This window comes from Vidua chalybeata, chromosome Z (assembly GCF_026979565.1).
Source record: "Vidua chalybeata isolate OUT-0048 chromosome Z, bVidCha1 merged haplotype, whole genome shotgun sequence".
Classification (NCBI taxonomy): Eukaryota; Metazoa; Chordata; class Aves; order Passeriformes; family Viduidae; genus Vidua; species Vidua chalybeata.
Genome location: NC_071570.1, coordinates 60,990,306 through 61,003,273, shown reverse-complemented (window position 1 = coordinate 61,003,273; position 12,968 = coordinate 60,990,306). Strand labels below are relative to the sequence as shown.

General features: G+C 33.6%; 1 protein-coding gene across 1 annotated transcript in view; it reads right to left on the bottom strand.

Annotated features, from left to right (window-relative positions):
* The window catches only part of ADGRV1 (adhesion G protein-coupled receptor V1), a 271,213-nt gene that overhangs the window by 212,411 nt on the left and 45,834 nt on the right, over positions 1-12,968 (bottom strand). Inside the window, exons 30-38 of the mRNA XM_053931503.1 lie at positions 12,048-12,263; positions 10,946-11,190; positions 10,563-10,744; positions 8,995-9,806; positions 7,550-7,759; positions 3,151-3,281; positions 2,808-2,907; positions 1,680-1,859; positions 40-203 (exon numbers count right to left, since the gene is read on the bottom strand). Coding sequence (XP_053787478.1) covers positions 40-203; positions 1,680-1,859; positions 2,808-2,907; positions 3,151-3,281; positions 7,550-7,759; positions 8,995-9,806; positions 10,563-10,744; positions 10,946-11,190; positions 12,048-12,263 — 2,240 coding nt within the window. The remainder of the gene's footprint in view (positions 1-39; positions 204-1,679; positions 1,860-2,807; positions 2,908-3,150; positions 3,282-7,549; positions 7,760-8,994; positions 9,807-10,562; positions 10,745-10,945; positions 11,191-12,047; positions 12,264-12,968) is intronic.

The window sequence follows — 12,968 nt, the reverse complement described above, 5'->3', positions numbered from 1 at the left end:
CATATCAATAAGTATAGAGTGAAAGGATATAGAATTTACCTCTAGAATAGTAACATTTATGGCAGCTGATGTTTCTCCTTCTTTCAAAATCACTGAGTCAGAAACAACTACATAATCAGCTCCTGGCTCAGCCAAGATCCCCTCTGTCTGATTACTTAAGGAGACCAATCCTGGAACTGTGGCATATGTAACATTGATAACACCTGTTTAAAATGTGACAAAAAAACACCACTTTTTTTTTCAATCTTATGTAATGTTCACTAGAATAGACAAAGAAAAGAGACCAAATGCTCATTGACAAAATGAAAAGCCTGCAAACCAGAGGATTAAAGCACTAATCGGAAACTAATGGGACTTATTTCTTTCAGTCTAGCCTTTAATAATTTGTCCAAGATCACAGGACCCAAAAAGCATTAGGACCCAATGTATTCATATATTTGAGGTGCTGTGAACTGCAAATATTACGTTACATACCTGGGACATCTAATGTACTATTAATACCAGGTTTGGTGTCAAGGGAAGTAGAGTGTTTCAGGAACGACTGATGTCTAAGAAAGGCTCTGAGTTCTAAATTTAGTTTCTTTCCCAGATAGACTAACATATATGTTGATAGAGAATAAAAATTAGGGGACACACTGATAAATTTTACTAGAGGGAAAGCTATACGTTTTTTTTTTAATAACAAAGCCACATCTCATGAATCTGCCACAGTAATCAAATTGCAAATTTAAATAGAGTGATCCTGGAGATAAAATGACAAATGAAATTCAAAGTTAATCTGTATAAAATAAAACATAAGGTATAAAAGAATCTTAGTTTTAATAAATAAAGATGGAGTTCAGTTGAAAGATTTTACATTTACAACGGAAACTTAGAATATATTAGTATTTTCCTAAGTAATGTTTGAAAGGTAATTTATATACTGACTGACATTAAAAAAAGAAATGGGAAAACAAAGAAATGACATTTAAATTCCTCTACAAATCTGTAGTGTGCCCAGATCTTGACTGTTTGTTTCAATTGATCACTTCACTTCAAAACAGAGGAAGAAAATATAAGAGATTTTAACAGAAGTCTACATATAGTCTATAAACGTTGATAGAAAATGATTATATATGTTATCTCTCAATGGAAATCAAAACACTCAGGAAACAACCACAAAAAATGTTTTGGCACACAGTGCACTACTGAAGTTAGTACTACTTAATTTGATTTTAAAAGAAAAATTGAATTAAAAAGAAATACAGAGTTCTTAGGAGAGGCATAAACTGAATTCAGGCAACAATGCAACTTTTTCCATGGGATATTCCTAAACTGTCAGATTCTGGTTATAAGAAGGGATGTTGTGGGAATGATAATTCCATGCTAGCTCCTTTTCCCATGTTTTTTTATTTCTTCTGGACAGACAATTCAAGACAGATTTGCTGGACATAAAAGTACAACCCTAAGAGCCAACTAGTTACGTCACAGCTCCCAGATCCCTTGCTGTGGAATTAAAGGCTATGCCTTCAGTTTTAACTAAAACTTAGTTCCCAAGCCTGCAGTAAAGAGCCTAGAAGTTCTGAAAACATCAATTGTATGCAAAATTTTCCAGAATTTCTAGCCTCCCTGTCATGGCTTTCATTTGTCTACTGATTTTGAAAACAAAACTTAATTTCTCTTGGAGATGTTATACAAACCTAGAGATCCAAATTCTCTGTTAATAAAAAGTTGAACTGTTTTGTTTTCCTCTGGAAGTAAAACTACCCTGGATGGAGAAGCAAAATTCAGTATTCCATGTGGTTCATCACTAGCTTCTACTGTCAGAATAGCTTCATATCCTTGACTATCCAAAACAGCAGCACCAGAAGGAGAAACACCTGCAAAAGAATCAATGCACTACAGTCAATTGTACTAGGAAAATAAAGTTTTATCTTAAGAACTGCTATTTTTATGTACAAATGACAGCCAGTAACACTGCAAATGAAATCAAACAAACACATTATGCGCTCACTGAATTTTATGGATTGTGTGGAATGTATATATAATTACATTCTTTAACAAGCACAGAAACATTCAATCACAATAAAAATTGTATGCATAATAAGTATAGAGTTAAAGACTGTATTAAGAAATGAGAAAATCTGAAAAGACAGTGCTAAACATGGGCTTTCCTAAACTACTTCTGTTGGAAAAGGAAAGAGACTTTTAAAGAATTCATTACAATTCCTAAATTCCATTATAATTTATTTATTAAGTTAAAATTATATTCAACTTCTCAATTATTCCATTAAGAAATTACTACAAGTGTTGCCTTAATAAATTTATGTATTTATTTATATAAAAAGTATGAATTTATACTTATCCTGAAGGTTACAAGAGTAAACAAAATATTAAGGCAAGTTGGCAAGCACCTATCGGCAACACCACCCATGTCAAGTTAGTTTGGTGTTTAGACACTAATTCCAGTTTAACAAAGGATATTTCAGAAGGGATGTGGTTTCATGCTTTTCTCATTATAATTTCAATGAATGAGTAAAATATTCTGACTTCTTTAATTCAGAGACAGATCAGAGAGATAGCTTGAAGGTTGTTTAAAAAGATAAGAATATTCATTTATTTTATGACACCTGTATCATATGTATACATAAATGTATAGAAGCTTCAAGACTATTTCAATAAAATGTCAACAAATTTTTCATAGTTTGCAACATTTTCAATATTTGTAGTCCTACACTTCCAAAATGGTTTAATACACACAAGGCTATTACACTACTAAATGGCAATTTTAGATACAGCAGATATAGAAGTCTGTAGTTCTGCATTACCTTCTGTTTTGATGTTGTATAGGATGATCCGGTATTCTTCTTTTTCTTCCGGAATATGGTCATCCAGCAAGTGGACATATAATGTTGTGTTCAATATTCCCTATAAACGTTATTGATGAGCTGATAAGGCATTAGTGTACAGAGTACAAGTAATAACACTCTATCATATATATTTTGAGCAATATCTTTAAGAAATGTCAGGTTAAAATACTGAAAACCATAAACTCCCTGCTGTTTAATCATATCAAGACAAAGAAGACTGCTATAAAAGCATACTTGCTTTGTAAGCTCACTTCAAATTACAATACTGTCTTGTAGCCATTAGATTTTCTTATGGACTCACCTCAGGAAAAAAGAGAATTCCAGAATAGTATTCAAAATTTTGTTGTATGTTATGTCCAACTATCTTCCACTCAACAGTAACATTTCCCAGTCCTGGGGCAGTTCTTACAACGTGGAATTGCAGTTGTTCTCCTAGGAACAAAGGACAAAATGCAATATTTTGGGGGTTCTTCTTCTACAATTCAACTATTACGATGAAAACAAAAAAAATATGAATCACAGTTAAAGTATTTTTTTATGTAAAACCTTAATATTTTTAATAGTGAGATTCCCAGTAGTTATGTACTATCTTTTTTTTTTTTTTTTTTTTTAATATTGAAACAAAAGCCCCACAAATCTAAACTCTTTCCTCATGGGTTTTTATGAATTTAGTTCATTCTTGATAAGACCTTTCAAAATATAAAGGAACCTGGTACATATGCATAACTACTATCAAAACATGCACAAAACAAAGAGCTGTATCTGTTTGTGAACTACACACAGAATAAATGCTCTACACACAGCTTTAACACAGTTTTCTACAGCAGCTAACTGGCAAGGAATAGACATGTTCCTAACATCTGCAGTGTTTTGTGACTTTACATAGTCCATTGGAAAAATGCTTGCAATTACCTGCAAGTTCCATGTATGCGAGTTTGAATTTACAAATATAATCAGTTTATGGATGTTAGAGAATATCCAGAAAAAAAACCAATTTATAATTTTAAAAGGACAGTATTTAGAAGCATAACATTAATGGTTTATAATTTAAAATTTATTTTTAATAATTTATTATTACAATTTCAGAGATAATAAGTATTAAATGAAAACATGCATCTGTAAAAAGCAATTATGGTATTTTTTCCACATTTATATTTAACCAAATAGTCACTTAAAGAGTGGATTATTTAGAATTTTTTGAAAAATTAAGAAAATCTATACTATTATAAAGTATAAAATATCTATATGGATTTATACAAAATAAATATTTGGTACAAAATATTTTAAATATGGGCATGTAATAAATATATTAAAAATAAACATATTATAAATGTAGGCATGTAATAAATATATAAATAATAGAGATATTATGTTGATATGAAATTGATCAGCAGGTAATATTAGTAAAATTATGCAACATATTCACATTAGAGGAGAGATGTTTATTTATAATACATAAGTGTATTGCATCTGTATGTCAATAGCATTTTCCCAGTTCAAAGAATGGAAGTTTGCCAGTATTTAAGTGTGGAATTAGTTTTCACGGACATGAAATACACAGAAATTTATAATATTGAGGTGTTTGGAAATAATCATGTAAGCTTAGGTCCATGCTCAATTGACTGAAAATTACTTAGTATTGCTATAAATTGACTTGAATTTTTTTTGCTGTTGCAAAACTGGGAATAATTCCACCTTTTATTTTGTGTTATGTACACACTTAAAAGCTACCCCATTGAGAAACACTGGGATAGGTCTGTGAAAGGGAAAGAGAAGATGTGGTGTTCGGTTATGTTCTTAGTCCATGGCATACAGAATTGAGCAGTACAGCTACTCTCACAGACAGTGTAACTCAAGGAATACTAAATTGGGGTGCTCATTATACTGCAGGACAGTACTGTATATCTAAAATGGGCAGAAAAAAATTGATCACTTTCTGGATATGTTCTCTGTTTTGTAAGGAAATATTTGAGAGATGCCAATATATTGGCTACAAATGATATATATATAAACAACAAACTTCAAAAGACCTTAATAAACTGAAAAATAAAATTGTGAAGAATACAAAAATTTTATACACCAATTTTCCAATACAGAGCATTAGTATGTTATCAGTCTCATCATTTCAAACTTCATTTAAGTTTTGTTTAAGTTGCCTGACACTAGTTCTAAGAGAATAAAGGAATTAAAAATTTATTGACATCACAAGAATTCTGCTTCTACAGTCAGATATCTGAGGACAGACTGACAATTTACAGGTTCCCCTCAAGCTGATTTTTCATTTCATTTAACACTGCCCTGAAATCTGTTCATCCTATTTGAGAATTTTGCACATCCATTGCAAACAAATTATTTGACAGAAAAAAATTACTTTCATATAATCACAGAATACACAATATAGACAATGGTTATTTCAATGCAACATTATATAATACAACAAATTTTCATTGAAGACTGTAAAATACTTCAAGATACAGAACGCCGGTACATTGTAATCCAAGCACCAATAAGAAACCTGAAGTACAATTAATCTCAATTAAAGATTCTCCAGTAGTCAGCTACTGACTCATGTAAAGATCAGTCAGCTTTACCAAAATCTTTGTTATTACTATCCAGTAAGAAATACTAACACAAATACAAACTGATCTCTGCAGATTGAAAGTATTATTAGGTTAATTTCACTATATTGTCTTATAGGGTTTTTTTAATATTTTACCATTTTAAATCTTTCTTTAGATTTCTGCCTTTACCAAAGAGAAGGGGACTTAATCAATTCTCCTCTTGTTCCTTCTTTCAAACTATTGCAGTGTGTTTTCATCCAATTCAGTCATAGTCATACAACTGTTGCATGTTCTGCCTGTACTTAAATGCTGCCTTTGCCTCAATATGGTGATTGTGTGAACTGAATATACGCAGGTAATACCAAGACAGCCACAGCTAAAATGTGAAGAAAAGATTTGTTCCACTACGTAACTTTCAAAACAGAGACATCAATACTGCTAAGCTTATTCCATATTAGCAGGGCAAAAAGTGCCCAGGCCTGAGCACTGTGTTTTATACCAAAAGGCCTGGGAAATGCAGGACAATCCTTCACCAGGCTGTGGTTCATCAAGCCTCTTAACTCCTTTCCCCCCTTACAAAGAGGTCCAAGTCTATGGGAAAGGGTTTTAAGACTTTAACAACAATCTGTTATCTTCTGTGAGAAAAATCCATTTCTTTTTGGTTGACAGCTAACAATGCAGAGTGAACACAAATACTAAATTTTCTCACATTGAGTATTTTCTAACATCTCCCATCTGCAGGGTTGATCTCTAAGCAAAAACAATTCTAAAATGAACTTATTTTTGTCTTTCCTCACCAATCTTCAGTTTTTCAAATCCTTCCTCCCCACAGGGATAAATAATATGAACAGCTTGAAAAAAAAGACTGAGTTGCTTAACAGAAACTGTTCAAGAATATAATAAATAGAAAAGATAACACTATGTGGATTTATGTCTGATAATGTTTGTCTTCATAAGAAAAAACTTGATAATGAAAATGAAGTAAAAACACTGAAATCATATAAAGACCTTAGCTCATTCCCTTTTTTTTAATCAAAGTGAACTAGTTTGGCTGTTTTTTCTTGCCATAATGCAGTGCAATGCACTGTTTTTCACAAGCTGAAGGAATTGGAATCAGTTATAGCATTATATACGTACTATACATAGCAGAGTTATTTCAGCTATGCAGCTGGCTTGTCAGGCATTTCAGAACCACTAATGTGGAGTAATAAAGGACGGAAACTGGGCACAATAGAATTAACACAAACTGTATCTAAGCAAAACCCAAAAGCTTATGGCGTCCTTTCAATACAGGAAAAAATCAGACCATGTTCTTTTGAGATAGACTGTTTCTTCCAACAAAAAATTCAGTGCACATATTCCTGGACAGCAAATTTCTGTTAGTTTTCTCTACCCATCAGTTTACATCTCAGAAAAATTTGAGACTGCAATACACTGAGATTCCAGCAAAGGCTAACAAAAGCAGTCACCACTTATATTGTTACTCTCCTATGCAGAACTGTACCAACTCTAGGTAAGACATGAAACATGCTCTCTTAAAACACTAGTAGACACTAGATATCAAACTTTTATCGATGTCAAAAGTCATGACTGAGTGACTGTCATGACTTTTGACTGACATCAAAATTGTAACACTCCTAAAATAAACTGCCATAAAAAGTATGAAGGGAAACTTTAGAAAGATGGAAGATTTTTTCCTATTCTTCTTCTGTGAGAATATTTTCTAGATAATTAAAAATAAATTTTAAGGAAGTGATAGATAATATTTGCTTAAGAGTAGCAACTGCTCTGTATGATGGGGGTTTATATATACTTCTGGAATATGATATAAATGAATGAGAAATTCTAGAAGGAGCTTAGAAATGCAATGCCAATAGAAGCAAGACATAATCTTCAGAAAAAGGAAAGGAAAGAACAAATGGTGAAATATGAGTTTGGAAATGGTCTATTCATCATTTCCATAGATTTCATTTAAGTGCTATGTTTACAAGAGTTAGAAATCCAAAGAAATGCATGCTAAGTATGTGGTTATTCTCTGTTTGCTGGCATTCTCTGAACAGTGATATGGTTCTCAAAAGAAAGCACAGAAATGGGAGGTGATGTTCATCAAACTGAGTGTGGTCAACACACAGAACCCACCTTCTCGACCAATAACAGATCTTCCAGCTGTCTGGAAGCTAATGATTCCTGCCACATTGTCACTTGCCAGAATAACCACTGTGACAGTGTTGAAACTGGGCAGAATCCTACTCCCTCCTTCAGTATGCACCAGGCTGATTATGATGCTTTCATTATCCTCTGGCTCTGGATCATCTAAAATGGTCAGTGTGACCATCCTTCTTGTTTCACCTAGAAGTAGAAGAACATATACATATTTATGTGTTCACATGAAAATCACCTGTGAAAAGATGCAACCATCTACTCCAGCAGTAAATACTTAACTAATATTAAAAAGGACCTGAAGAATCTTTACTTATATACCTGTCTAGAAGTTATTGAATGTCGTTATGAAAATTTATTTAATTAGTAATTAAATATTTTATTAGTCAATATAATTTCTAAAATATTCAATATACTCTGTAGAAATTAACAATGTTGCCATAATTTCTGAATGCCAAGAATTTTTATTTGCTTTATAAGTTCTCCAGCTTTCAAATTGTAATTAGAAAAGGGGAATATAATTCTTGTAAAAAGAATTACCAAGTGAATACATTTTCTAATGCCACATACAGACATACGTACATGAAATTTGACTATATATTTAATGGACCAGGAAATGCATTAAAGTGGGCTGTCATTGTGTTAGTTACCTGTCTTCTGGAATATCAAAGAATGACAATGTAAGCAGTAAACAATCAATTATCAGTCTCTAAAATACATTACAATTTGCAACAGAATCCTATTGGTCATTGTATGCGCCTAAACTATACTAATTATCAGTTTACCCCATACATATATATTTTTTTGTTATATTGCCTTTCAAAGTGTTTTGAAAATAGATTTAGTAAACATATAAACACTAATATAATTAGATGTCAGTTTCCAAATCATTCCTGGAAACCCTTCATTTAAGTTCAGTTTATTTAGCAAACTAAATGAACACTAGAATTTTTACTACAATTGCATAAATTGTTTTCAAAACAATTATTCAATTATCTCAGACTTTGAAAATATAAAATACATGTCAGTGCTTAAATAATCCCAGACACAGACATTTCTTATTTGCAATTTTTAAACTATCCTGTTATGTTACAAAATCAATACAATCTCAGAATCTAAAAAGATATACCATTAAAAATTAGTACTGTATTGACTGAGGAACAAAAGACCACTTAGGCCTGATTCTCATTTTCAGTATCTTCAATACAACACCTATTTCAGCAATATTATTCCTTATTTATTTAGTAAAAATGCTATCTTTATAATGCACACTGTACTATTTCTTTAAAAAATGCATAAATATTTTTACTTTTCATCCTTTTTCTTTTTTTTTTTTTTTTTCAGTCTTTGTGGTCTTTGTGTGTGTTTGTTTTGTGTTTTCTTTAGTGTTAGACAAGAGAAGTTAGTGCTAAACCTTGCCTTACCTTCAGCAAACACCAGAATCTCACCAACACCCACAAAATCCAAGTCTGGGGTAGCAGTTCCACCAACAACACGCCATTCCACTGTCACCTGTCCCAGGCTGCCTTCTGTTCTGTGTATCATTAGCTGTACAATGGCCTGAGGACGTTCTTCTACTTCAATATATAGACCTTTCTCTGTTGCATTGGGACTTACGCTATAGATCTTAAATACTCCAAAGGCATCCCCATTCATCATTATGGTAACTGTGGAAGTATTTGGCTGTCCAATGGTTGGTTGATTTTTTAAGCTGGCTGAGATGTTCAATAGTTCAACTTTCAACAGGGATACAGTGAATTTTTCATCCAGCTCTGGCAGGCTGTCAGGGAATATGGTAACTGTGAGATTTGCAAACTCTTCCCCTTCCTGCATGATGGCCCACTGTCCTGTGATAGATTCATAATCACTACCAGCAATGGCTTGTGTGCTAAACAGAATGGATGTACTGCTGATGTTTTTCTTGTAGGTCCATAATCCTGACATGTTAGTTAATGGCCCGATCTCTGTTATCAGCCAGAGGCAGATGGGAATCTCAGAGGCACTGGAAAATGTAAATGCTGAACATGCTTGTTCTTTTAGGCACTGAGTTGCACAGGCATACAGTGGGTCACTTGCTGCTGACACATTCACTCTGGTCTTGGATGGTTGGTCAGGAATTCCTTGTACAGGCGACTCATAATAGGTCAGTATATCCTCACCTTGCTCAATGGCAAGAGCTACAATGTCAGTCTCAGAAGTGCTGTAAAATATTTGCAGCTGACCAAACCTTCCCCCACTAAAAGACATTAAAATAAAAATGTTATGTTAGCTGGTAAAGCATGTCTAATATTCTGTATATTACTAGGTTAAGAATAAAAATTAACAAAATCAACCAACGCCTTCTGAATTACTGAGAAGTTACAAATAGCTAAATAAAGTGACTTCCCTTGAAGCTAGTACTAGAATAACTGAGTAGTTGAATTTTTTGGAGAGCAAGTTTCATTGTTTATAGCTTGGGCAGCAGTCTATTAAGCATCCATGTTTGCAAATATTTGTTTCTAGGAGTTAACTTAGTCTTCCTAGGGCCGTCAAGGAAGAAAAAGCCTTTGCTGTCTAGCATTGTAATCATTCTTCCAAGGTGTCCTCAGGATACCATATTTCACATGCAAAGCCTGTTCTGCTTTTCATTTTGTCTTCCATCACACAACTTTTGATACATTTTGTCCTCCACATCACAGGAACAGGCTGGTTTGCAGCTTTAAATGGCTTGTTAATTTACCAGGCAAAATAAAACTTCAAGTACGCTGTGTACACTGGGTTTACACTACTCATTTATTACATTTGTACTTTATGTGCGTTTCTAACAAGCGGATATCTAGTTCAAAATCAATGTATATGAAAAAAAAAGCTGGCAGAACAAGAAATTGATGCAAATACCTATACAAGAGAGTGACATTTAAAATTATTGCCAAAAAAATCCAACAAAATCAAACCAAACCAAAACAACAACAACAAAAAAAAGAGATTCAAAATCAGCCAATATTATACACACCTTCTCCTGACTGATATATTTGCAAGTAAATTTCTTTCTAGTGGCTCCTGAATTCGATATGAGGATTGATGAAAGAAAACTGTGCCATAAGGATTATCATTGGCAGGTATAACAATATTTGCCATGCGATCTAACCCGATAGCACCACCGTTGGAGGCCTGAGTTAATTCTATATGGACAATCTCAAAAACAAACAAAAAAAAAGAAGAATAAATAATGCAGCTAAATAATTTCTGACATTTCTAAAAATAATCACAAGCAAAATAAAATCTGAACTTGTTGCAGCTTCCTGTCATAACATCTTTCGCTTTGATCTGCACACATCTCTTATACAAGTTAAAACTCTAATACTGTTCAAGAGAGACATAAACTGCTCTACTTACTTCTTCTACTTCTGGAGCATCATCAGCCAGGACTTCCAACACCAACATCTGAATGGCTTCCCCAGGAGCAAAAGTAATATTACCCATGGCAACTTGCAAGTCATCATCAGCAGGATGTCCATTAATGGTAGCAGCCCACTGAACAGTAACATTACCCAGTGTCCCAGCATTGCGGATTATTGGCAGATTTATGGTTATTGATCCAAATTCAGGCTCCTCCACAGTGAATTCGGTATTCTGAAAAACTGACATACACCACAGGGAGATGTAGTGCATTAACAATAAAACTGAAAGTAAACATATCAGTTTCTGAAGTACAGAGTTTTATTTTACTTGCTTGCATTTACTTGCACAAATAAACCCTTTTTAATCATGTTTAAATCTAAAAGCAGACTTTCAATACTCATATTTTCATCTGCAGAGAAAATTAGCATGAAAATTAAGCCTTCATCCAAAAAGTCTATTCCAATACATTCATTGTTTGAGGCTAAACATGAACTGTTTCTAATGTCTTAGAATATAATTTCATAATTATTCCCAGCAAAGAAACTCTTTACAGATTTCATGTCAGTTTGATAACTATTTAATATGGAATATGTTAAGTAGAAATCAGAGAATCACAGAATGGGTCAGGTTGGAAGGGGCCACTGTAGATCATCTGATTCAAGCTCCCTGCTCAAGGAGGGTCATCCCAGAGCACATGGCACAGGAGTATGTCCAGACAGCTCTTGGATGTTTCCAGAAAAGGAGATTTGACAACCTCTCTGGGCAACCTGTTCCAGTGCACTATCACCTGCACAGTAAACAAGGTCTTCCTCATGTTCAGGTGAACTTCCTGGCCATCAGTTTCTGCCTGTTGCCTCTTGTTCTACTGCTTGGTGACACCAATTAGAGTCTCCAAGAGGCTCAATCCTTCTGTTATATTAAAGCTCCATTACTCCTTTATTACATTTTTTAAATTCACTTCATCTTATCTTTTCCTTTACTCTCTATACCCACACTTCCACTTCTAAATGTTTTTATTCAGCTGCCAAGTAGCAGCTCCCCCACAAACCCCCGGAAAAAATGTTAAACAGAAGAAAGAAAATATGTACTCTTTTACCAAAGGATCCAAATGGGTCATCAGAAGCCTCAATAGTTATGACTGCCCTCGTCAAAGATCCAAGCAAGGCTCCTCCTGTTGTTTGGTTCAGCAGCTGAACATAAAATGACTCCTCAAGTTCAGGATTGATATCATTAATTATATAAATTGGCACAGCTTTACTTGCTTCCCCTTCTAGTAAGACAACATCTGATGAAGCTACACTGTAGTCCTCCCCTAGATTTGTAGATGAAAAAACCCAATGTAATAAAACACAGATAACATCAATGCTTTATGGTTCAGTGTGGTGAACATTATCATTAATACCCATTTTCTCTACTTATACATGCATTTCTCTGTGGTTTTATGCTGTCTTTCCCTTTATCTTTTGACCCCAAACATCTTTATTTATTTTTTTTTAATTACATCCTGTTGCCTTTTAGATGTTTGTATGGATCAAAATAAAGCTTGGCTTGACCAAAAGAGAGTTTGCACTGTTAGACTAAGAGGTAGTTACAAAAGGTCCATTCTTCTCTGCTGTTTACAAGGTCACACAACCAAGATGTTTCTATCTTTAATTTAGAATTGCTGTCCAGCTTTCCAAGAGATAAAAGTGGAAACAGAAGCACCTTGTCAAAGTAGATTTCAGTAAAGGGCACATTTTATATGTCGACTTCATTTTAGGCAAACTTGTCTCAACTCTCTAGAGGAACATCTGCGATACACTAGATCACAGCTCTGCTTCAAAAACTAATTGAAAGCATAACCTGATAAAAATCTAGCTACACATTTAATTTGTAACTCTCTATTACATAAAAATGAAATTAAAAGTTCTCAAAGCATATATCACCCACCTAATTAGTTTGGACATAGCTGAAATACAGTGCACTCAATTTATAGCTGTCTAAGTGATCCTAGAGACTTCATAACTTTTCTCCTTTC